Raw genomic sequence first — 25908 nt, 5'->3', positions numbered from 1 at the left:
TTATATCCTGTGCCATGGTCTCGTCGTTCATCTTTAGTTCTTTAATTAGTTGCTCTAGGTACTGTATTTCTTCTGATCTTTTGATGTGGGTGCTTGGGCTTGGGTTATCCATATCATCTGGTTTTTTCATATGCTTTAGAATTTTCTGTTGTTTTTGGCCTCTTGGCATTTGCTTAACTTGGTAGGGTTCTTTTAGGATTTGTAGACCAATTGAAATCCTTATCTCTAATTTGTCAGATCTACAGCTTCATGGAGTACACTTTCTGTGATGAACCAGCAGGTGGTGTCCGTGAGCCACTTGTTCCCCTCAAGCCAGTTCTCCCCCGCTTTGCCTCTGTGGTGAGTGGGGGAGTAAGTCTTGTGGGGTCCAGTTGGTGTACCAAGCTTGCGTGTGTAGTTGGTGTTGCCCGCCCTGTATAAGGGGCGTGTGTCTGGGCGGTCAGGGAGGGGGGCGGCTCTAACAACCAAATCTCCCTGGTGTTCCTGGAGTTGTAAAGCTGCTTCAATATCTAATCCTTCAGTTCAGTCCTGCGACAGTTTGTCTCTGCCACTGACCCACAAGTCCTTGGTATTGGAGTGTGGCCCCTGACAGCCATCGGTCTTTTAACAAGCACTCCAGGAGATTCTGATGCCCACTAAAGTTTGAGGACCTTTGGTTTGTGGCATAATATTATCGCAAAAAGCAAGCTAATTTTGTGTAACCTGTGAATGTAGCTGTGCAAAAGCATCAGTTGGGAAGATGCACTGAAAGAGATTGAATAAAGATGAGAATAGTTGTATTTGGGTGATGGAGTTATAGATGGTTTGCTTTGACTTTCTGAACTTTTAGTAATGTCATCATTTTGCTTGTATATGCTTTTAAGATACAGGAAGCTCTGGGTTGTGGCAACGTAGTATTTTAAGTGTTTTGTGCCTGACAGGTGGGGACGAGAGCATCCTGAAGAATGTAGCAAAAGTAATGACTCTTGCTTGGACAGGCCCAGAATGGCAGGGTTTAGCCTGAGGCCTGGTAACAGCTCTGGGGGGTTTTCTGGCCCCTCCTCATGTCATCCTGCAGTTCTCACTCCAGGTTGCACATTAGAATCTCCTGGGGAGGTTGTGGTCATGCCTGGACCTCACCACAGAGCAGTAGAATCAGAAACCCTGGAAGAAGCTTCAGTGTAGGTAGACAGACAGACTAACAGACCACCCCCTACCCCCCAGGGAGCAGGGAATGGCTGTGCTTAGAGAGGTGGTTAAGAGGCTGGGGGCTTATGGTGTGATTCTAGACTCCTTCAATTCCCTGCAAGTTAGAATCTCTCCATGCCTCAGGTTCTTCATCTGTAAAATGGGTTTACTAGCTGTACCTACCTCATAGGGTCGTTGGAAGGACTGAGTGAGCTAAGACATGTAGAATTCTTAAACCAGTGTGTCATGTCAATGCTGTTGTAACAAACTGAAAGCAGATCGAAATCGAAAGTAAAGCAGGTTCTTACATGACTGCAGTTTACATGCTCAGCTCAATTTTCTTTGCTCGCTTAATTGCAGCTTCCAATGTATCTAAAGCATAATAACCGGCTCAGGGCCGGTTTAAAGGTGGAGGATATCATCAAAGTCTTCAAATTTCTGTCTACCCAAGAGCCACTGGATTGCAGGTGAATTCCTTTTAAGGAGGGAACTGGTGTGGCAGGTCTGACGCGGTGTCTATGGAGGATCCTCAGTGGGATTGGGAGGCCCGGGTCTGGCTGCAGGGTGTCAGGTCACTGCAGCAGGTTTCTTCCTATCACAGCAGGGGGTCAGTCTGCCTCAAACCTGACTCTCACTCGTGGCAGAATTTTCACTGAGTTTTTGTAAGAAGTGCCAGTCTATACCATTTCTTTGCACAAATGTCTGGTTATCACTTGTTACGAAAACACGTTTTTTACATCCTATTTGAGGTCAACATGTTTACAATTTGTTGGTGTTTTTCTCAATTTGTTTACATTCTATTTTGTGGTCCAAGCATGTTTGCAAGTATTGGGGGATTCAAGATCATTAACATCGTTTCAGTACACAACGCGGTACCTACCCTGCTGTAAGCTCCCAGGCAATGCTCCCAGGGCCCACCAGGTCTAGGCTGAGTTGGGCTAAACTGGTCTTTGAGGGTAACCCTGGGTAGGACCCAGAGCAAATTGATGCTTGAAAACCTTTTTCCCTTTATCACATATAGGAGATAGTATTTTTTCCTGTTCTCATTTCTTCCAGTGGCCACTAGGGAATATGGAAATGAGAGTATTTGCATCCTTGAGTCCAAGGCATTCTGAGACCCCTTCTAAGTAATAGTCCTTTTTTTTTTTTTTTTGCTTCCTTGACGTGTAGGGGCATTCCAGTCTTCCCTGTAAGGCCTGGAATATCCCATTGTGCTGGGTGGGAGCAGCCACTCCCCTGGAGTGCTCTACTTTTAGTGCATTTCACTACAGAAAGTTCTGGAAAAGTAATTCCACTTCTGTTTCTTTCTTGCTCCTCTCTCTGGTGGATCGTGTGTGTCTGTGTAAGGAGTTGGTCTTGTGTAAGGAAAGCCCAGGGGGCAGGAGTGGAGAGCTTCAGCTTTCCAGTTGGAAATCTTAGTCACTGATTACTGCCTTTGCTACTGCTGCACTTTTATCAGGTGTCGAAAAAGGAGCCAGACAGGTAAGGGGGACTTAGACTTTCTTCAGAGAGGCCCCTAGGTCACTACTGCGGCTGCTTAGGAGTTTCTGAGGCCCCCAGAATGTCTATACCTCCTCTGAGGGGCCAAAACCCCCTACTGCTAGAGGATGAAACCAGCCCAAGCTCTCCAATTCTCTGAGGTTGATCCTGGGACTGTGGAATTTGCTCTCAGATTCCTGATAGCCCCCGTTTGTCCTGTGCTTGAGGAATGCTGGAACCTCGGATAGGGCCCTCACTCTACCCCGAGTCAATTTGACTCATTGTTCATTGAAGACACAATCCCTGTCCTCAACTTGATCACCACCCAGTTGGAAGGAGAGGCCAGCACCCAGGGTGACACTCCAAGCAGAAGGTGGCAGTCCAGACAGGGAGCCAAAGTGCTGTGGGAGTGCAGAAGACGAGGCTGGGAACACTAGGGAATCAGAAGAGGCATTGTTTGGAGAAGGTCCTTTTAGGTAGAGAAGGTACTCCCAGCAGAGGCTCAAAGGCTGGGAACCCTTTCAAAACATGGGAGTGGACAAGCAGGTCAGGACTGGCAGGGTAGGAGGGAACCTGACCCTCCAGCTAGACCCCAGCTGGCTGCCAGAATGAGCATTATCTGACTCTTGCAATTCACCGTTTGCCAGTGAAAATGGTTGATTCTCCTCATTCCATGTAGTTATGGTCTATGAAGTTGCCAACACTGAATTAGCAAATACTGAACTATAGCCCCTAGGGGAAATACAGCCTTGGGTTCCTGCAAATCTCTGGTCACAACATTTCCTCAGCTGATCAATTCATGATCCTGTTGTTTAAAGACATCTTTTATCTTTTGCTTCCTCCTTAAATTTGCATACAGTGATTCTCTAGGAAATTCTTTGTTCCACCAGCCTTTTAGGGACTACCCTCATTTAACCCCTTCTAGAAACAGTGTCATTTCCTTTGGAACATTTTAGGACATTTGAAGCCTCTGAACATAAATTTAAGCAAGTTTAGTTATATGTCACTTTGGGAGCAGGTATTGGATATCATTAAATAAACTGCTGATTTGTTAAAATTGAACTCCCGGCCAACAGCACAATAACTCATGCCTTAGCATGAAGCTTATCTCACACACGTGTTTTCTCATTAAGGCACATCACAGTCTTCTTAGGAACACTGGACAGCACTTCAGCACTGCACTTGGGGACATTTTAAATATTGCTATCACTGACATAAAGCACAAAATGCAAAAACATGGTACTAAATCTGTGAAAAAGACGCTTGTTTACGCTACGAGAACTGAGAAGGCAGAGCACAGCCTTGTTTGACTTTAACTAGGAACATGCGTGTTGGGTTAACTCGCATTTTTTTGTTGCTCTGTGTATCTCTGCAAATGACTACAAAAGCACCAGGAGTATTGATTTTGGGGTTGCAAATAAATTTACTGAGTAGGAAAATTCACAAATATGGAATCTGAATAATGAGGATCGACTATCTTTGCTAGGGCAAAGGTGTGGGGCTGTGAAAAAAGAGAGGGAAAGGCAGGGTGTCCTCAGCAGTGGGAGTTGAGGACGGTAGGACAAAGACAAATTTGTGTTAAATGGTGGATGTTAGCTCATTTATTTTTATTACAAGCCCATCAGTGAGTGGTGGAGGCTATTCCCATTTTACAGATGAGTTGCACAAAGTCACACATGTGTGACTAATCAGAGCTGGGATTTGAACCAGGCCTGTCAGGCTCCAATACCTCCTGACTTTCCTTTCTACCAGGCTGCTGGCTTTGGATTAGGAAGGTGCCTGCAGACCTGGGCCATCGTGTTAGTAATTATAATTTCTAAATTGCCTGCACAGATGTGATTTGGGTGGACCCACAGCAGTGTGTCCTTCTCCTGCCTTCTGATTATTTGTGTTCACTTAGACATACTGTTTAGCCTCCTTGGGCATCAACTTCTCCACTAGTAAAGCTGGCTGCTGATAAGAATCTTCCCTGGCACCTCCCATGGCCCCCAAACCCTGTGCATCCTCATCCTGTGGCTTCTTTTCCAGCTTCTCTCTCAGGCAACTTCGCCCCATCACGGTCTTATGTTTTGGGGTTGCTCAAAAGCACCTGTGTCCCAACACTTACTCACAGCAGATGCATTTTTCTCCTCACAAATGTGGTAAACTTTCCTGAATTTCATAATGCTTTAGAAAACTTTGTGAAGGTCACTTATTATATGCCACGGTGTGAGAGCCTTGACAAGGACTGAATGATGACAGACAGGTGGCACCTGGGACCTGGCCTAGTGCATGGGACCCGGACATTTTGCTCCATCGGATCAGCTGTGGATGGTTTCATTTAAAGACTGGAGGTTGAATATCTCAGGGCTGAGCACAATTGCAGCGAAGAAAGGTCACTCCTTTTATCTCATCTCAGACACTGCCATTTTTATCAAAGCTTTTTATAGCTCACTTTCTTGATAGTAACTTTTTTCTTAATTAAGAATTCTAATTTTAAAGTGAATTCTGACTTCTTTCTCTCCCCTTTCCAGAATTATTCTGGTGCTTTGATTGCATTCATGGTTAGAAATTAATATCCTTTATTGTCTGTTAATTCTGATTTTCTCCGTGGCTAGTTACCCATGGCAAGCCGGAGCTTTACTAAGATCACAAATGAGTTTGTCCTGCCAGAGTATCAATAAAGGTCTGGGAGGTTTAATTGAGATGCTGAATGGGACTTATGACCATGTGAGACCACGTTGGGGGTTGGGGGGGGGGGTGTTCCAGCAGGGGTGGGGGGCTCTGGTTGCAATGGTGTTTGAAGCAGCGGGTGCAAACACTTCTTCACTGAGGGAGAAAGCAAAGGGAACATAAAGTCTCCTTGAGAATTAGGAGTGTGGCATACTCAGGTCTCTGGAGAAAAGTTGATTTACACTGAAGAGTTATTTCTTACAGGCGTCTCCCTCAGGGTGGTCTTACAGGAGCCCTCATGCCTGGGGCATTTGAAGGGAACAGTCTTCTCTTTGGCTCAACAATGGGTCTAAGAAATTCACTCAGGTGCACAGGAGAATGTGCACACAGATGTGTTCTGCAAACCACTGTAAACAACCTGGCTGCCCATCAGTAGGAGAATGGGTGGACAGTGAATAAGTGACCTGGAACTGCATGTGTTAATATGCAAAAAATCTCAAAAATATAATGTTGGGGAAAAATTGCAGAAGAACGTGTACAGCTTAATACCGTTTATTTAAGATTTGAAAATAAGCAAAACAGTGCTGATTAGCCACATTATTTATGATGGCAAAATATAGTAAAAATACAGTGAGTGCAGAGGAGTGATGGATACCAAATTTGAGATCATGGTTATGTCTAGGGATGGTAGGGGAAATGAGATCTGGGAGGAGTCTATAGGAATGTCAATAATTTTGCTAATGTTTTCTTAAAATGGTTAGTGGGTCCATGCATTTTTTTCATATTATACTTTTGTATACTTGAACTATTTCATAATTTAAAAGTTTGTTCTTAAAAAAAGGGAGACTCCTCTAAGGGCTCACCACCAAAAAGACCTAGGAACCATGAACAACCCACTAGCAATGAGCATTCTTAGTGTCCAAATTGTGGGCCTTTAAATATCATTTCCCACTGAAAGGAACCATTCCTCCTTGGAGAAATGACTGATTGGAAAAGAAAGAAAAAAGAAAAAAGAGTGAGACTCCAGGTGTGTTTGGTCCCCAGTTTTAGTTTAAGTAGTTAACCGTCTGGTGTCCACTGGGACTGGCTAGCTTGTCATTTGCTCTTCTCCCACTTCTTGCCCTGGCCAGATTCACTTCATCATCCTATTGGCGGGAAAGTATCATTTTGCCACTTGATAGAAACTGCCTTATGGTATTTGATGTGTGGGATGTAGAATTGATGACTAAAGAAAGTTTTTACATTTTGAGCATATTTTGTTCATTGGTTACAGTGCTGATCATGGGGATTAACTGAGAAACTTGAGTAAATCCACAAGAATTCTGAGTAAATCTGTTAAAATCTCCTGCCAAAATGAGGGAGGGGGAAGGGAAGTGATCTCCCCCAAAGCCGCTGTGTAATCCGTGCCCAAGGAGCAGTGGTTTGCAGGTCTTGTCCTGAATTTGTCCTTTTCTTTGCATTATCAGCATGGCCGGACCCCACTGCATCTTGCTGCCAATAAGGGCCATCTTTCCGTGGTCCAGATCTTGCTGAAGGCTGGCTGTGACCTCGATGTCCAGGACGATGTGAGTAGAAGCCATGGTTCTATCGGGGGTGGGTTGGCAGGGTAGTTTGTTGCCTAGAAATCTGCAGTGCTGTGAGGTGACAGCACTTTTTAACTGGTGGGAAGCTTCCTCTTGATGGCATTCTCTGACACTCATTTTCAGTAGCAAGTTGAGAGTTTGGGGAGTATGGGGAGGTTTTTCCAGTCATGGTTCATTCCCTGTTGCCATTTAAGTGCGGAGCTCTGAGGGTATTTTGCCTGTGCCCCCCCCACTCTCATCTTACACACACACACACACACACACACAAGTGTGTGGGCACAGCCTGCTGGAAATGTGTGCCGCTGACCAAGTTTACTATTGGAGAAAAGGCGGCATTTAATTTTTTTCCCGTTTTCACATTGATTTCTCAGTGTGCATTTAGATGAAAAGAACCTATTCAAATAATTCAAAGACACAGCTCCCATAGAATCAAAAAAAGGGGCTGCCTGCAGTGCGGGTTCACTCTGGTGTTCTGTCATTATTGAGACTTGGCTACCGCTGGAGTCAGTTACTGAGTCTCTTCATTCAGATTGTCTAGAGAGGGACTTGATGGCATCTCTGGGATTAAGTGTCCATTCCTGAGTCATCAGCAGTGTCTGGGTATCATCGCATGGTACACAGGATAACCCTCTTGGATCTTTGGGGAAGGTAGATTGTCTTAGAAGGGGGTATGGACAAGAGCATGTAAATTGTCCTCTAATGAACTGTTAGGGAAAGATCCTGTGCTAATGTGATTATAAACTATTTTCAGAAACTGTTTCACCTCTAATTTGTGTGTTAGGATTCTAAGAAATAAATAATTTATGTGAGAAACACAGTAATGTCTTGGAGAGTTTGCACCTGTCATAACCTCTTCTAGATCACCTTTAATGTCTGTGTAATAAGAATGATATTCAAATTTCAGACCCTCAGTTGTGCTCTGGGTAGTTTACCAAAGTATGTCTAGTTTTCTTTGGGTCTCTGTGTAATGTCCTAAAACTTGGCAAACACACTCACAAGTGACAAGACAGCATTTGCAAAGAAATAATAAAATCTTAATGTTTTTAAATTCGAGAGCAGAAAGCTGTCCAGTTCTTTCATATATCCCTGGTTATGTCTGAAACCCTTTGGATCATCAAGGATGCTATTTTCAAAGAATGCTGATTTTGCTTTATGCTGTTGATTTCTACTTTGGGTTATAGTATTATTTTATTTTCCTGTGCTCTAGCCATCATAACATTTCTGGTTATGTCATATCCTTAAATGACAGGCACAAAAAAATACAGGGAGAGAGAAGAGATTGTGATCACAGAAAAGGCAGGGCATTGAGTTGCTGGTGGAAACCTGTTGGGATGACCTGGTCTTCTCTGTACATGATTAAAGCCCTTGCTTGTCACCAAGCCAAGGCTGCGATACCAGGCATCCCCGCCCCGCCCAACCTGCCTCTCCCCTGCCTCAGTTCCTGAACTCCGAGTGTCACTTTGTTCTCATGGAGCAAAAGCCATGCTAATTCCTCAGAACTGCTGCTGTTTGTGTAGGAAGCAACACAGGCAGGGGTTCTCACTGGGTAGCCATGGTGAGACATGCCGATAGAAGGAAAGCCATCTCTCCGTTTGGACAGGAACACCCCTTTTCATTTATTGTAATTATTTATTTTCTTACATCTTTTCCTTTTTCTAGACAAACAATGCATACAGTGCTTCTTCCAGATAAATTAAAACTAAAGCAAAAAGCAGTTTAAAAGAGTTGATAAAAAGGACAAGGTAGAATTGACCTTGGCTTGTTCTAAAGTAATACATTTGCCTGTATATGATCTGTGTCTGTCTTCTCTGTATTTATCATGCCTACTGATGAGCAGCCTTTGAAACATATGCAAGAATTCGAGGAAGAAAACCATTCATGTGTGTTCTCTAAAGAAGCTGGGGTGATTAGTTATTAGAAAAAAAATCATTTTGGAAATTACCTATCTTGGGTAATGGATAGTAATAGACACTGTTAATGTTATGAAGAATTTATTCCTGACTTCATATTCTACAGATACTGATGTTTAGGTCATGTTAAAGACTGAGAATTAGTTGAAGAATGACCTCCAGTGGCCTGGAGTGGGATTATTACGAATTTCAACATGTGGAAACCAGTTCTTTAGAATATGCAACTCCAGGAGCAAATTCTCTCTTGCTTCCTGCCAACTCTTTCAACTCTCATTGGAGCTCTAATGCCATCTCTGATTGGTCAGTGAGCAGTCCCACGGCCCCCACCTCAGAAGTAGTCCAGGACTCTCTGGCCATGGTAAAAAGCATGAAGGAAGAAAAAAATAAGAAAAACCAGAGAAGAAAGGCTAGGCCGGATCTTAGAAGATCAGAAAGAGAAAAAGAGGTCAGCAATTTGCTTTGCACACCTGCCCTGTCTTAAGCTTCTTTGCAACTTGTCTGCCTGTGCCACTGGGGAGTGATCCTCCTGAAGAGGACTTACCCTTTGCATGACTGGGGTTTCTCTCACAAGCTTGGCTTTGAAATCTGCCCACATTGTGCTCACCCTTTTTCACCATATAGAATAGAAAAATAAAAGTATTTCATAAGAAAGATTTAGATCCCAGAGGTTCCAAATCTCTTAAAATCTCAAAGTGAGAAATACCCATCTCAGAAGAATTGAAAGCATGTACTTTGCAAACAGGTCAGCATATTTCCAGTCTAAGTACCAACCTACAATTTTGCTAGCTCTTCATGTTTCAGCTGCAGCATTTTTCCTTCTGCTTCTCTGTAGTTTATCACTCAAAAAATACTTCTTGGGGCCTATAGTGGCCAAGGCCCTGTGCCTTGATGGCACTTAGCTTGATGACTTATAAGGAGGCAGCCCCAACCCCACAGAGGCACTGATCTTTTTCAAGTCCATTCCAAGGCTAATTGGTGGCACAGGTTGGAAACACCTTGAGGTGAGTGCAAAGACCTTGACCGTTTAGATTCTGACCCAGCCATGGTTATCCCAGGTTGGGCACTGACCTGCCCTGGGCCTTGGTTTTCTTATCAACAGAATGAGAGAATGAGATGCCATAGCACTTGGCATTTGGTAGGGGTTCAGTGAATATTCATTGAATGAATAATACGTAAAAGCTATGGAGGGTACTGAACTTTTCCCAGCAGTTTTTTTCACAGTGTTAGTGTTTCATGATTGATTTCAATCACAGAGAAATAAAGATTATGTCAGAGTTGCTGCTTGAGTCCTTTAGTAAGTATGCATGGAGGGCTCATTTTGTTCTTTTCCTCATCACAGTTCAAAGGGAAAATGTTTCAACAGTAAATGCTAGTTTTGTAGGAGGAAAGTTAATTGACCCTGCTTTAATCAAGGACCTCAGAGTGTTGTATTGTTTATATTGTGTCATGGGGAAGAGCAACTCTGAGATAACCTGAGGCAGTTTATGTTTATGTATTGCATGTCTCTCAGACCCTTTAATTCTCATCACTGATGAGAATTAAATGAATTAGGAGAAGTCTACGGCCCTGTCCACCAGAACCATTCCATCTGTTCTAAGCAGAGCTAAAGACCCTGCTGAAGGGCAGCCACGTAAGGGAAGCAGGTCGGGGCTGACTTTGGCCTGCACAGCAGTGTTCATCTGACTAAGGAGGCAAGGACCCCAGCTCTCCAGCAAGGTCTCTGTGTGAAAATGAGTGAAAACAGAGGGACAGTATAGACTGCAAATGGGGAGTGTGGATGAAGCAGTCTCTGCAGATAAGAGGCCAGTGAAGGAGACAAGTGTCCCAGTTGGCTTAGTGTTTCCACTGCAGCCTCGCACAAGTCATTAGATCTCCCCGTGTCTTGATAATCCATCTGGAAATATTCCTCAGGACTGAACAGAAAGATTTAGCTTCTTGCATTGAGCTACAGTTTCACAAAGGATAGCCATTTTGAGGGAAGCAAGTCCTAAATAATGGGGTCATTCCAACTCCAAAGGTGCCAACTCCAAAGGTTAGAGGGCAGCTTGTGAAATATGATGAAGTATTTAACCTAAACAAGGGTTAGGCAAGGTTGTGCCTTAACCAGCAGAGGTCTTGGTGCAATGAGTTGTACAGCAGAGCCGCTGGCACTACCCGTGTGTTCGAGGGTTGTTGCTCACCACTTTATGCTCAGCGTGTACACAGTGGTGAGTTCCATTATGTTGCAAGCTTGTTCCTATTGGTCCAAGGAGAGTTCGAGTGCCAGCAGTTTTCAGGAAAATTAAATGGTCCCCAACAAATAGAAATCTGACCAAATTAGTATTTATCCTGAAAGAGTGTGCCTATATCTCACCTTTCTTGATGAGAAGAGAGTGCCATCGTTCTCATCAAGCTAATGATGGCAAATTGCGCTCCAGGTTTGTGTCGGGAAAATCGGTCACCATTCTGGTAGGGAAGTTGGCAGTCTAAGAAATTCTTATAGAAGTTTTAAAAAATTAAGCCTTGGGCAATTTCTCATATAATTACTTGTTTAAGTGTTACATATATCTCATCTGTAAATATGTCCTAATATTTTGAAATGGGAGATGTATTGTCATGGCACACCTGCAACCACTGAGCCGGTGTCCACAGTTTTCTTTTGACCACATGGCATTCCGAAAGGTCCTCTTTGAATAACAGTCTGGGAAGGTGGACGAGAAGAGAACCATGTCTAAATCTAATTTATACTGGGAATAGTAGTTTTGGAGGCTGAGGTGAGGATCAGTGATGGAAAAGCTGAGACAGTGGATGAAATTGTGATAATGGGGCTGAATCTCCTGACCATATCACCGTGGAAATCTCTTAGATTCTATGAATGAATGAATGAGTGAATGAATGAAGCATATTGTTACTGCTTAGATTTTTAATAAATAGCAGTTTTTCCTGATGATAAAAATTGTATGTGTTAAATATAAAAAGATGGAAAATATTAAAAAGTATAAGGAAGAAACTAAAAATCACTTCCCTTCATTGATTTTGAAAGGAAGACCTTTTTTAATTTCAAGAAAATGAATTTGAATTTGAATTAGGATTTAAGCACTTTTAATGTGCATTGTTGTTTGTTGTAGATTTCAGGGAGTTTAGTAATTAGAGTTGGTATTTCATCAAGGCTTTTAATAAGTAGTGGTACATCTGTCTTTTAAAAATCTCCATGTTTTCTGTCTTATAACAGTCTCTCTCTTTCCTCTGTCAGACAAAGGGCCAGGGACCCTCCAGAGTATGTCCTCTGTCCCTGTGTTCTGCCAGGAAACTTCATTTAAACAAAACTCTTACCGACCAAATCACAGAGTCTAAGACAGGGATGGGAGCAAGCCTGGGGATCATCAGCCCCCTCCCTTTACAGAGGAGGAGCCTGGGGCCCAGCAAGGTGACAGGTCTCCCAAGGCTGTGCACAGCTCAGTGTGTGAGTTAGGACCGGGCCTGGGTCTTCAGCCCCTTGCCCTGTGCTCATTCTCGTAAATCCTGTAAGTGTTCACACTGTTCACTCATCTCCCCTTTTGAGCCTGGACTACAGGCTCGACTTGACTTCCTGAGTACATTTCAGAGATAAGACATGCTCTTAGAGACTGCAGAACTCGCTCTTGTTACTGTCCTGACCTTATCCCTGGGAGTGTTCAATTCTTCTCTCTGCTGCAATTAGGGAAAGAGTCAGGTTTCCTTTGGCACCCGGGGGGAGAGAGAGAACGGGTTGGCAATCCCAGGAATGTGATCACAGGGAATGTGGTCAAATGCAGCATAAATCATTGGGAGGTCATCGTGGACTATCAGAGGCGGCTTCTTAGAAATATGCAGAGATAGGCTGAGCTGTGGAGGTGGACGGCTTGGGGTCTTCCTTGCAGTCTCTAGAGTTCTCAGATGAAATAGAGAGAACCCCTGTGTGGCTCTCAGCCAGTACAAGTCAGACAACAACTTATATACCTGCCATGAAATTGTGCGTGCTGCTCACTGATGTAGCCGGAGTGTGAGTCCTCTGAGAGCAGGGGTAGAGGACTCAGTAGGCAGTAAAGAGTCCAGGCATTACTGGTTGACTTGCATGGCACACACAGTCTGACTCTCAGACCTGCTTCTCACAGATGCAACAGTCACAGGCCCTGTTAATGCAGCAGTCCCCCAGGTGACAGGTGAGGGCCCGACCCTCGTTCAGAGGTTGGCTCTGCAGCCCTTGGACTGTTCGTGTAGTTGTCTTAAGGTCCCCACTGAGTTGACAGCCAGATCAGGGTTGTGAACACAGTTGCTCTGCCTGGCATGCATTGTCTACTAACTAGACCACCAAGCCTACCTGCCCCTGGTAACTGAGTCATCCTGTGGGGTAACCGATCTGCTCTGTGTGGGGATGGGAGGTGTCCTTGTGTCAGATTGGGAGGTGTTGCAGGGGTGTGGTGGAGAGAGCTGACCCCTGGCTCCTGCCTCCATGTCACTTTGCAGGGAGATCAGACCGCCCTGCACAGGGCCGCCGTCGTGGGGAATGCCGAGATCATTGCCACACTCATCCATGAGGGCTGTGCTTTGGACAGACAAGACAAGGTAAGGGGGACGCTGGTCCTTTCCACGCTGCAGTGTCAGCTTGCTCACTCCCTGAACCTAAGGATGCCGATGATCTCCAGGGGAGCTGGAGGATGCCAATTTCTAAACAAATGCTAGGACTGTGAGATGTTAGTGTTCCTGGGTCTTATCTCTCATGATTTAACATGATGAAATCAGCCCAAATTGTCTTTGAAAGAGTCTTTGGTGTCCTAGCAAATTGGGTTCTTTTATTCTTTCCCCTGTATTGTGGCTGCAGTATCAAGCACATAAATCTAAATGGGTAAAAAAAAAAATCTAGAAATATGACCAGTAGAGGCCTAGATGAGAGTGGGGGTAAGAGAAGCAAACTCTCTGTTTACTTCTTTACCAGTTTTTCACTGAAGTATAAAACATGTATAGAAAAATGCACAAATAAATGTACAGCCTGATGGGGTTCCGCTGCCTGAATATACCCGCGTCACAGCACCCAGATCGAGAAGCAGATCCTCACCAGCATCCCGGGAGCCCCTCACCCTGTTCCCTCTCCAGTCTCTCCTTGCTCTGTGCAGTCAGCTCCTTGACCAGGTCCCGTTGCTGCCCCCTTCCCAGTACCACCCCTACCCTGGCTGCTGGGAGCCCAGGCCTCCTCCTTATGTCTTTTGTGCATGATTCTAGCTATTTCCAGCATTACAGGTTTGGGCTATTAGAAATCTGGTTAAAGGTCTAAGCCAGAGCCTCAACATAATTGGAGAATGTTCCCGCAGCACCCCCAGCTGCCTGTCGTGCACCCTGGCCTGGAGCTGCAAGGGGGATATCCCCTCTCCTCTCCACAGCTCCTCCCTTCTGGAAACCCTACCCCTCTGGCCCCACCCTACTCAACTCATTGTACCCTGTGAGTTTTTTTACAGTAAGGGAAGCAAATAAGAGCTATGTTTGTTAATTGGTTGGTTTTAATTGAAAAGCCACATAATGAGGATACATGTTTACACGTCACTGTTTACTCAGTGTCTGCTCATTTGTTTGAGGCACTGTGACTTTTGAATCAAACTCTGGGGACAAAAAGGGGAATACTCTACCTCTCAGGTCTCTGGGCCCCTGGAGCTTGTGAAACTGGATTCTGCATTTACCCGATCTTTGCAGGGCTCTCTCCGATGCCAGGAACAGAGCAGACGTTGAGGGGCAATAGAGGTTGGAAGGAATGGACTGCGGGCTGTCCTGATGTTGCTTTTAGTTACACGTGAGCTTTGGATGGGCCTTGGCAGCCTTTCTCAGCCCAGGTTCCCAGAAAGACCTAAGCCCTAATGCCATAAGGCATTCATTGTGCATCATGAGTTCATTTTCTTCTGTGCCTCCGGGCTGGTGCTTGTTATGTACCATTTCTGGGAGAATTGAGAAAATGGCCACTCAAATTATTTTCTGTGTTCTGCGTTTCCCATGAGGAACCCCAGTGGAGAAAGGTCCTGTGGTGTACCCTGAAAATACAGTATATTGCATCCAAGAGAAGGAGAAGGATCATTCTCCGGGGTGTCTGGAGAATACAATGAGATGGATTAGGCCTTGGATAATGTGCTTTATCTCCCTGTGTGTGTTCCTTAGGACGGGAACACGGCTCTGCACGAGGCATCCTGGCATGGGTTCAGCCAGTCAGCCAAGCTGCTCGTTAAAGCAGGAGCCAACGTGCTTGCCAAGAATAAGGTGAGGCACAGCAGGTGCTGGAACTCCTCAGTCACAGGTAAGGTAGCCTTGGTCTCTTTTCCCCTGGGAGCCTCGTCTCCATGAACAGAGCAAAAGCTCAGGGGCACTGGAATGAGGCAGGGTCGCTCTCATCCAGAAGTTGCATTTGCAGAGAAGGCTAGAAGCAGATTGCTAGTCTGGGTCAGGAACCAAGCCCACCAGTGGCTGCTGATGGGAGAGGCCCCCTGACTGTGGCTGGAGACCTATGTCAGATTAATGTCACCATCATCTTGACACTGTGACAAAAAAGTACAGCACTAGGGTTGGCATTAAAAAACATCAACAAATAACTTTAAAATGGTATTATTAGCAAGAGTGTGGTGAAATAGACACTCAGACACTTTTGGGAAAAGTGTGAATTGCAACAACTGTGCTTGGAAGACAATTAGCAAAATAAACAAAGAGCTTTAAAAATGGTCGTATCTTTTTACCCAGTGACTGCCCTTCTAAGACTATTTTTAAAAAGCAGTTAAAGATGGTGATAAAATTTATCTATGAGGATTTTCATGGCAGCAATAATTATAATAGCAAAAAGGGGGGGATTTAAAATTATGGTTTATTCATATAATGGAATGCAATTAATATTGTTAAAATCATTGAAGTTAATGGTCACAGTTTGTTGGAGAATATGACAGAAAGCTACAAAACCATATATATTGCATGTCTCAATGCTTAATATAAATGTATAGGTAAAAAAAGTCGAGGCTTGGAAGGACATCCATCAGCATGTTGACAGTGATTATCTCTGGGGATTGAGACTATGATGGCTTTCTATTTTTTGTTTATATTTTTGTGTCTCTCCCAATTTTTCCAAAATGAACAGCTATTTCTTTTACAATTGGAAAAAAAGCATATTTTATTTTTAAAAGAAAAAGCATTATCAGTAGTCTTGGGATATTTTAAGTAGTTATGAGAAGGGGGTCATAAGGAGACTTGTGCTCTGCTCTGTCCTTGAATGCCCAGGCTAGATCTGTGGTAAGGTGTGTGTGTGTGTGTGTGTGTGTTGCCCGGTTGGATTTTCTCTTCTATGAAATGCTTATTTATAAACATGTTCCTTTTACTATTGGGTTGTTTATCTCATCTAGGTTAGTTTTTTTTGTGGTGAGGTTTTGAAGGGCCCTGAGAGCTTTCCACACTGCACTTGTACAATTAGCATCACTGAGTGGTGGTTTCAGCAAGCAGTGATGGAGTAATGAACCAGGTGTGCTAGGATGAGCTTCTGCGTGGCAGCAGCTTGGGGGTGGGCAGCAATAGCCTCCCTACACACACACACACACACACACACACACGTGTGTAGAATTTGATGGGCAAACTAGGACCTGAAACCATAGTACCTCTAGTTTAATACACATACACACACATCTGCACACAAGATCTTCAACCACATCATCAGGCATAAGATCCAGAATTAAGCCCACCTATCAGAAATATGCTCTGTCAAGTTAGTGACTTCTCTGGGCCTCACATGCTTGTGACAGGAAATAAAAGAACTTGAAACTGCTTAGTGAACAGTCTACATGATGAGCAAGAGAACCTACTTCAGTGCCTCTGACCACCTTTGAAATCTCCAGGCTCTTACTGCTTTTCCAGTGATCTGTTAAAGCATGTAGTTAAGCAAGCCATCCCTGTCCTCATGGAGACAGAGAAGGAATGGCATTTCTTCTCATTTTCCTCTCTCTCCTCTCCAGTTACTCATCACATCTTGCGATGTTTCTTTCATGTCTCCATCTCTGCCACTCTTTCCATGCTCATTATTAATGCTTCCCTGGATTATTTCATAAACCTCATGATAGACTGACCAGCTTAAATCTAATCCCTTCTCCATCCTGCTTTTCCTCTGTTCAGAAATCTTCCAGCAAAACTCTGCAGCCTGCTGCTGTCTCTCAGGCCCTTCCCAGAGTGGTCTCAGCCCATGTCTGGAGCCCATTTCCTGCACCATTTCCCAACATCCACATTTTGTGCTCTCACAGCGGGGCTCACTGGCTTTTCACGTGGCCCGGTTCCTTTAGGGGGAGCCCCCTTCCCTTTGCTGCCTGTAGAACTCTAACCTGTTCTCCCAGAGCAGCAGCCTCTCCTCCCCGCCAAAGGCCTATCAGGCTGTTTCCTACAGTATCCCCTTTGTGCTATAACAGGTTTGTGCTGTTCTTTACTGGTTAAATGTTTCCCATCATTCCTTCACGGGTCGAAAGCTTGAGGGAAAGAAGCAAGTGATGCTCGTACTATCTCCTGCCTGGCTTATGGCTCGACAGGCTAGTGACTGCTCCATACTTCATTCATTCAACAAGTGTCCACTGAGAACCTATCCTGTATTTCTTCAAAGTGGTACATAATCTGGAGCAAATGTTTGTATATTATCACATTTTATTTTTATATGAACTCTGAGAAGTAGGTGATCCCAGTTAATGGACAAAGAAACTTAAGCTGGGAGCCAGTAGAGTCCTTGACCAAGGCACATAATTCCTTTGTGACATAATCAGGACCTTTAAACTAGCATGGCCTCTCTGTTCCACCACACTGTTCACATCCCATGGAGGGCCCCAAAAATTTTATGGAAAGCCACAAGTTCTCTCTATATATGAAACACCAGAGGCTGTCAGAATCACAGGTAAGGTGACTTGTGTCACCCAAAAAGAAGACTTACATCTTCTACATCAGCCACAACTTCTGAGAGAGCCTCTAGAAAGGTCCTTACTCAACAGATATAGTAGCCCCTGTCCTGGAAATCAGTACCCATTCTGCAGGGTGGGGAAAATGCTTGCTACATATTTCTACCCAAGTCACATTTTAATGTCAGGTTTATTGAGGTATAATCCACCTACAGTAAATCCACCTTAGGTATACTGTTCTGTGAGTTTTAACAAATGTGTATACATTGGTGTAGACATATACAATGTGTATACATCTGTCACCACCACCATAGTCAAGATATAGAATATTTCCCTCACCCCCCCAAAATTCCTTTCTTTCTACTCTCAGCCTCTGGCACAATCATTGATGTGTTTTTTTTTTTGCCCTTTCCAGAATGTCATGTAAATGGAATCATATAGCTTTTTTCACTTATCATAATGTTTTTGATATCCATCCATGTTGTTACAGATATAAATAGTTTATTCCTTTTTACTGGTGAATAGAATTCCATTATATGAATGTACCACAATTTGTTTATTCAAATCCACTGTTTTAAATGTTCTCGATTCAAATGCTTTTTGGCATAATTGATATTTTCTTATTGGCAAAATAAATTTTGGCATGATATGTTTTAGAACCATCAGATGTCTTTCATTTCACTCATTTATTCAACATATATTTATTGGCTGCCATGAAGCCAACAACTTTGCAACAGCCTGCTCCATATGCAGTGAGAGTTACACCAGCCAGGCACTGAGCCCTTTCCCAGGGAGTGGAGAGTTTAAAACACAGGCATATCCTTTGTTTATTGATGAGAACTAAGCTAGCAGTGATTCTTCAACTGGCTGCACATTAGAATCTCCTGGGGAGCTTTAAAAAGAAAGAAACATAAGAAAAACCCTGATGACTGGGCCTGGGGTGACCATTCAGCCCAGTTTGCCTGGACTGAACTCGCAGGCTTGTGACTCCTCCAGGGTCCTGCAGGTGACAAAGAAAATAGGCTCTACCGAGGCTGGTTAGAGCTAAGGTTATGAGAGGGAGGTAAGTGAACTGGTGACATACAGTTTTCTCCTTTTTTTTTTTTTTTCCCCTCTTTCCTTTTCTGAAAAGGCCAGGAATTGAACTTCTGGATTATCAGCAGACGGTATTGTGTGATCCGGAGGGGAGTAAACTAGGTGAGGGAAAAGCAATAAACAGGCAGTGTATCAGCTCCAGCCTTTGCAACTGCAGTCCTGACCCAGCTTTTAAGCTCTACAGAACAGACACTGAGCATGTTTGTATTTGGCCTCCTGAGTGCATGCAGGCACTCTCAGACTGACACCACATCTCCTCTGGGGCTCCTGCCTTGCCACCTCTCTCTCGTGGTCTCAAAAAGTTCTGTTCCTTTCAAGCAATTCTTTCTGGCAGATTGTTGTGGGCATTTTCTGATCCTTGGTTGTCATTGTCATTGTGACATGGAACGTTGAAGGTCAGGAATCTAAAAGCCAAGAGGATATCTTTCTGGTAAGTGCAGTGCCTGTTATGTTGGGCACCTTGTCCATGGTTCAAATTTTGACGTTTCAAGGAAAATAAGAGAATAGGCAATTTGAAAAAGGCTTACAAGTCTCCGTTACTGTTAGCTCATACTTCCAGGAAGTGGCCTTTGTTGCCTTCTTTACTCCACTGTTGGTACAGTGGTGCACCCACAGCTATTACCCGTGTTGAATATGGAGGATGCAGTCCTCTGTAAGAGGAGAACGACAGGTGAGGGCTGACCCTCATTCTGAGGTTGGCTCTGCAGCCAAGGGCTGTTCATGTGGTTGTCTTAAGATCCCCACCAAGTTCACAGTCAGGTCAGGATTGTGAACAAAATCTCAGGTTCAGCATGTGTACAGCACATTATGGTTAAGACAGTGCCTTCCTAGGCATGCTGAGTCATTCGACAGACCCTGCATGTGGGGGTCTCACTCCAGTTTACAAGGAAGTAATTCAAGGCTGAAGCCATTAAGAGTTTTGCAGAACCAGGACTTGGAACAAAGGCTTTATGAAAGATGTGGTTATCCTACCTATTTGGATTCCAAATTGTTTTTCCACTAAAGCTCCTGTCCTGGATCGGCCACTGGGAAGCTGAGAAAATAAGTGTGGCTTTTCTATCCCCCTGTGTGAGTATCGCCTCTCTGCAGCGCGTGCACACTGCAGGCCTGTGGAGATGTGTGCTCCTAATGAGTCCTCCCTCTCTCTGCCTCTCTTCTAGGCGGGCAACACCGCTCTGCACCTGGCCTGCCAGAACAGCCACTCCCAGAGCACGCGCATCCTCCTGCTGGGCGGGTCCCGAGCTGACCTCAGGAACAACGTGCGTGAACAAGACCTCCTTTTCTCGTGCTCTCTCTCATGTCACCTTGGAAAATAATTCTGAAAGCACACTCCACTATTGAAATCCAGAAATTAAAGTGTAAAAAGTGTTTGGGGGCTATATATAACGTATTCATTTTTCACTAACTTATTAAAGGGTCGCTTAGGGGTATGGGAAGGGGAATTAAAAGACTCCAGAATGCTGCTTTTTTCCCATCCTTTTCCCCTTGCTCTTCGGTCTCAGTTTGTATTATTTCTTATAGCATGTGTTTGAATTAGGCTAAGAAACCTCTAAATGTTAAAAGAACCCCCCACCCCCACCCACCCATGTCTAGTGTAGTACACGGAGCAAATATTGGGTGAAGCAGCACATGGGAGGCCTTGCAATGCTCCGCCATACCCAGCATCTGCAAAGGTCAGGTCTTAGCGATTAGCGAGGCTCCTCTGGGATGAGCTAATGTGTCAGTAGTTTTTAGAGGATGCCTAACTTGAAAGGACAAATGAGTATCCCCCTCCCTCCACCAAAGAAACTGTGCTTTCTTTAAAAGTCCCATGCCTCAGCCCCTTGGCTTAAGACTCTGACTGAGGCTTATCTCAAAAATGGCCTTAGCAGGGGTCTCTCCTGTATGGGGACAGAATCATCTAAGGGGATTCACAGAATGCTCTGAACCTCAGCTTTGAGCTGGTTTCTTCTTAATCCAGGGGCGAAAGTTATGCTGATTTGGTTGGCATTCTCCAGGCACAGCTATCATGAAAATGTCAAGAGAGCTCTGCAGAAAGTCACAGCTTTCTGTCTCCAGTGTGATTGTTGCCTCTCTATGAATGAGCAGAGTTCAGCCTGTGAACACGATGGAAGACCCTGATCCTGAGTTTTCTGAATCTCCTTTTTGCTCCCTATGATTCACTTGTCCATCAGCTTCCCAGGCTGAATTACCCCATATGGGATATTGGGACCTCCTAATGTGGGATGCTCCTTGAATTCTGTAGAACACACAAGTTCTTAAAGTCCAGCAGCTCACCCTGCTACCCTGTCCTTCCAGCCCATGGTGGCTCTATGATGGGAAAGGCTCATTTCCAAAGCAGAGCTGTTGGTCTTAATTCAGTTTGCTTCAGAGCCTTTGAGGGTAGGGGAAGCCAGGGGGCTGTGGATACTTACCCAAGTGCTGGGTAAGTGGATCCTGCTTTGGCCCTTCCAGAGGTCTGGTGGGGAGCAGACAGGTACCCAGTGTAGGAAATAGGGAAACAGAGATTCTGGCTGACCACGTGGTTGCTGTGCACAGCGGGAAGTGAACAGGGCTGCAGAGAGGACAGCTGCGACAGCAGCAAAGGACTGCGAATCTTGGAGTGGAGCATCTTTGTGAAAGAGAAGCTGGGCATTCAGGCTGAGACCCCCTGAAGAATGTTTGACAGTCTGCCAGCTTTTCAATGACCTTTTCTTTTTATTTTCTGTTTTGTTTTGTAACCACTCAGACCGTGCTTAGAGTTTGATTTCTGTCCGCAGGCAGGCGACACCTGTTTGCACGTTGCCGCACGCTATAATCACTTGTCCATCATTAGGCTCCTCCTCAGTGCTTTCTGTTCTGTCCATGAAAAGAACCAGGTCAGTGCATGTGTCCTCCTCACGGCCGCCGGGCACCCTTTCCACAAGGCTAACTGGCAGGTGTGCTGGTTCCAAGGGAGCAGAGGCTGCTGGGAGGCTCCCTCTGATCTGTCTGGGAGTCTGCCAGTGATAGCCTTTGTGTGGGTTTTCCATTGACTTCCAGAGGCCCTGGTTTTTCTGGCCTTCTAGACAGCGTGTGCCCTTATCATTCCAGGACATATCACCACATTTGCTTAGTGATCATTTTCTAGAGATACTGGGGTAGGTTTTGTTTTTAATATGATTTTACAAAAGAAAACCCACAAGTTATAACATGGCTTGGTAAATAAGCAAAGGAATCAGGAGTTTCATGACTCTCTGAGTTATGTTCTTTGCACTTCCGCTTTTTTTTATTTGGGCTGAAGAAGTCTCTCATTTCTGTAAAATTGGGTATGTGATCTATTTCTGACGTATACTGGGGTCTTTTGAAATAAAGCCATGATTATTATGGTGTTCCACAGAAATGTGGAAGAATTTTCTGTAGTCAGCTGGATTTTATTTATTATACCTAAGAGATGCATTGTTGAACTTTTCTGAATTTGGATGCAGAAATCTGAAAGTTAAAAACATATTACGTTGTGATTAAGATTAAATATACCTTATAACAATGGTTTCTGACCCTGGCTGCATGTTAGAATCACCAGGGGAATTTTTAAAAATACCACTCTGGGTACTACCTCAGTTTAAATGAACTAGAACCTCTGGGGGGTGAGCTACAGGCAATGGTATTTTTAAAAACACAACCTGGCCAAGTGTGCAGTGGGGTTGAGAATCACTGACATAAGACAATGGCCAGGTCCTGACATTCTCCCCTGTGGATTCCAGTCCACCAGTTTCCCCTACATAGACCCCATAGGCCAGTGCTTCTCAACCTTGCTGGCATGCTAGAGATGCCCTGGGAGCTTTCAAAATCCCCCCTGCGCAGAATTTCTGGAAACCCAGGCATCAGAAGTTTTCCCCAACACACCCAACTGAGTGACCCAGCAAATGAAATAAACATTTTTTTCCAGCTACTCATTGAGGGACAAAGGCCATGGGGATGGCTGGGTTTTCATGCTGCCTGGGAAGACGAGCATGAGCGTGCTATACCTGATCAACTGACGGGAGAAAATGAATTATTTAATTTCCCCTGTATTTGATTTATTTATATTGTTCTATTTGGAAAATAATAGTATTTGCATTTGAAATTGGCCCACCAAGCCCCAGTTGTCCTTATCTGCCTTTTGTAGTTGATTGTCTGTAAACACTTTTTTTTGTAAAGAAAGTATAAAACCTTGAAAGAGGTAGAAAGTTGATCTTCAGTGAACACGCTTATTTTCAGTGTCTCCACCCTTTTGTAGAATGCCCTGAGCCTGCAAATTGCTTCCCAGTGGCTGGGATGTTACCACCCCCACACCCCCACAGCCCCCAACAGGACTTGCAGAGAAGTAGCCATCTTCCCAGCTTCTGCTACTCAATCCCAGCACTCCCAAGGCAAGGCCACTCGCATGCCTGGGCTGCAGAGGAACATGGTTCAGAGCCCTGGGATGGCCGGCCTGCCTGCCCCCAGCTACCTGCCAGTCATCCTGCTTCAGTGTGAGGCTGGGGGCCCCACTGTACTCAACAGCCCAGCCCAGCATTACCTTGCCTCCTGCAATTAATCCTATTCCACAGTCCCTGGTGTCCCACTCAGAAAGGAATGTGATTTTAGTGTGTAAATCATTTAGTTCCAAGATCTCCTTTAAAAGAACCACATAACACTGTAACAGAGGGTCCCAGAGCAGTCTGAGGCAAACCTTAGTTTGACTTTGAAGAGCCACCACTGGGCCATGGGATAAAAAGCCGGAGGATTGTGAGCTGCAATCAGAGGGGGTTTAGCACAGTCTCTTCTGATTAATTTCAGGCTGGAGACACAGCACTTCATATTGCCGCTGCACTAAATCACAAGAAAGTGGTTAAAATCTTACTGGAAGCTGGAGCAGATGGGACCATCGTTAATAATGTAAGTTGAGTTGCAGCAGTGGTTTCTAAACCGTTTTAGAACTGGGTGTGTAGACTCCAAGGGCATGCTTATTAGTCTGGCCACACTGGGAGAACATGGCCCTCCACTGAGAGTCCTCAGCAGACTTGAGGGGACCCCTGCTCTTAGCAGCCCCATGAATTGACAAGCCCTGAGGGCCCATCTCTGAACCCCTAGCTGCAGTGAGCACGACTTGGCATGACAAGAAAGCTCAGAGATGTCTCACCAAGTAAACTGACAAGAGGATGTGACTTAAAGTGAGTTCCAGGCCTGTAAGCACATGTGGTTCTCAGAAAAATGGCCATCAGGTTAATCATTTTCAAAACTAATTCCTTTTTCCCCAAAATGACCTCACCTCACTCTTTCCTTATTTCTCTCTCTCCTTCCATCCTTTCTCCCCAACCCCCCATACCCTGTGCTACCAGCCCGCCCCCTCCCATCCTAGCAGGCCATAGCCTTCCCAGTACAGGTCACCCATCACGCTTTCTTCCTCAAGGCTGACCTGTGGTCTCTGCCCTCCTGGAATAGTACAGGCTCATAAGGGACCAGGGCTGTAACAGTTGTGTAGAGTGTCTGGAGGATCAGGGGGTATTGGAGCTGGTGACAGGCTCTTGGTCCCCCTTAGCCCATATCTAGACCCCCTTCCTCCTGGCACCATCTCATTCATTGCACTAGAACCAGTGTTGGGTGGAGAGTCACCTCTTCCATGCATACCTTCCTCTTTCTTCCCAGCTGTTCTCATCTCCTGGGTTTTGGCTTAATCTCTCTAGAACCTGGATTATGGCAGTGACTTCCTAACTGTTTTTCACAATCCAGTTCCTGAGATTTCATGGCCAGTCCTGATCTGTTCTTCCCTACTTCCCTTCTTCCAGGTATCTTCCCCACTATTCTTCATGATGAATTCATTGCAGGGCCAACAATAAAATCCTTTCTATTGTTTCTGTTGTTTCCTCAACTGAAGTGTTCTGCCTTGACCCTGTCTCTTTCCCACCCCAGACTGCTGCTTCCTAAAGCACTTACTGTTCATTCCATCAGGACTTACCCTCTGTTGCTTTGCATTGTTAATTAGCACTTCCTCTTTGTGACTTGCCTCCCCCATTGAATGGTAGGACCACATCATGTAACTTGGTTGTATTTTGTTGAGCACATGTAGGTGCTGGGTGAGACTGAATGCATGTATGGTCGACAGCTCCTAGGCTTGTCCTGGCTGGCGGGGGGTGGGGGGGGTTGGCACCCTTTTCCTCATTTGTTTTCCCCTGTGTCTTTCCTTAGGCAGGCCAGACTCCACTGGAGACTGCCCGCTACCACAATAATCCAGAAGTTGCTCTTCTCCTCACTAAAGCTCCCCAGGTAGGATGTGTTGCATTTTCCATTGTATTGATTATGCTGGGCTGCAAAGTCACTGGGACTCTTCTGGTTGCAATCTGGAAGCTAACTGGAACTAACTTAAACAGGGAATTGTTTGGCTCACTAACCAGGTGGTGGAAAATGTAGGAATCCATACAGGCCTCCGGGATGACTGGAACAGAGATTTCGACTGCTGCAGACTGCTTTTTATACATGGGAATCATTTTCTCCATGGAGCTAGGTTGTCGTCACTAGCAGCTTCCTATATCATAAATTCCCAGCTACTCAGCCAGGGAGGAAGTTCCCGTTCAAAACATCTTGGGAAAGGACCATGATTGGGAGCTCGGGACAAATGCCAACTCCTGAGCAAGTGGTCCAGGGACATAAAAATGGTAGCATCCATTTGACCACATTATAAGTGGCATTTCCCAGATAAAGGGGTGGAGAGCTGGGACCACTCTGAGCAAAGCAGTGAATGTCCACCAGAGGCAGTTCTTTTAAGTATAGTATAGGGTTTTCTTTCCTTTTTTATTGCACAATGTATTTTTACCATCATTCAATTAAAAAAAAGGGGGGTGCTAATAAATATCATTTGAGTAGAGGCTAATACTATCTAAAAACAATAAAGAAATTTAATAATGATAATTTACAATTATTCATAATTCCAGCACCCTGAAACAACCACTTTGGTTTCTTCCTGTTACCTTCCACAAACACATAATTTTTATATAATGGTGCCTACAGTATCTAGGTGTCTACCCTTTTGTATTCTGCCATTTATCCTAAGTGTAGTAGGAAAATGTTCTTTAATTTTCACAAGTATCCATTATAACAGAAGCATAATACTCTTTTGTTGCTATCCAATATTTTGTTAAGCCATTTGCTTAGTGTTGGGCA

General features: G+C 44.7%; 1 protein-coding gene across 6 annotated transcripts in view; it reads left to right on the top strand.

Annotated features, from left to right (window-relative positions):
* ANKRD6 (ankyrin repeat domain 6) overlaps nucleotides 1–25908 on the top strand; it is a 232501-nt gene that overhangs the window by 187236 nt on the left and 19357 nt on the right. For 3 of the 6 annotated variants that reach the window (XM_037843500.1, XM_037843496.1, XM_037843497.1), the window contains exons 3-10: nucleotides 6765–6863; nucleotides 13256–13354; nucleotides 14930–15028; nucleotides 19774–19836; nucleotides 19929–20027; nucleotides 21528–21626; nucleotides 23548–23646; nucleotides 24937–25014. In XM_037843500.1, the coding sequence (XP_037699428.1) occupies nucleotides 6765–6863; nucleotides 13256–13354; nucleotides 14930–15028; nucleotides 19774–19836; nucleotides 19929–20027; nucleotides 21528–21626; nucleotides 23548–23646; nucleotides 24937–25014 (735 nt within the window). The remainder of the gene's footprint in view (nucleotides 1–6764; nucleotides 6864–13255; nucleotides 13355–14929; nucleotides 15029–19773; nucleotides 19837–19928; nucleotides 20028–21527; nucleotides 21627–23547; nucleotides 23647–24936; nucleotides 25015–25908) is intronic. The other 3 variants (XM_037843498.1, XM_037843499.1, XM_037843501.1) reach the window with 3 other exon arrangements.

Source organism: Choloepus didactylus, chromosome 7 (assembly GCF_015220235.1).
Source record: "Choloepus didactylus isolate mChoDid1 chromosome 7, mChoDid1.pri, whole genome shotgun sequence".
Classification (NCBI taxonomy): Eukaryota; Metazoa; Chordata; class Mammalia; order Pilosa; family Megalonychidae; genus Choloepus; species Choloepus didactylus.
Note: the sequence above shows the minus strand (reverse complement) of the source record. Positions and strands in the feature narration are given on the sequence as shown.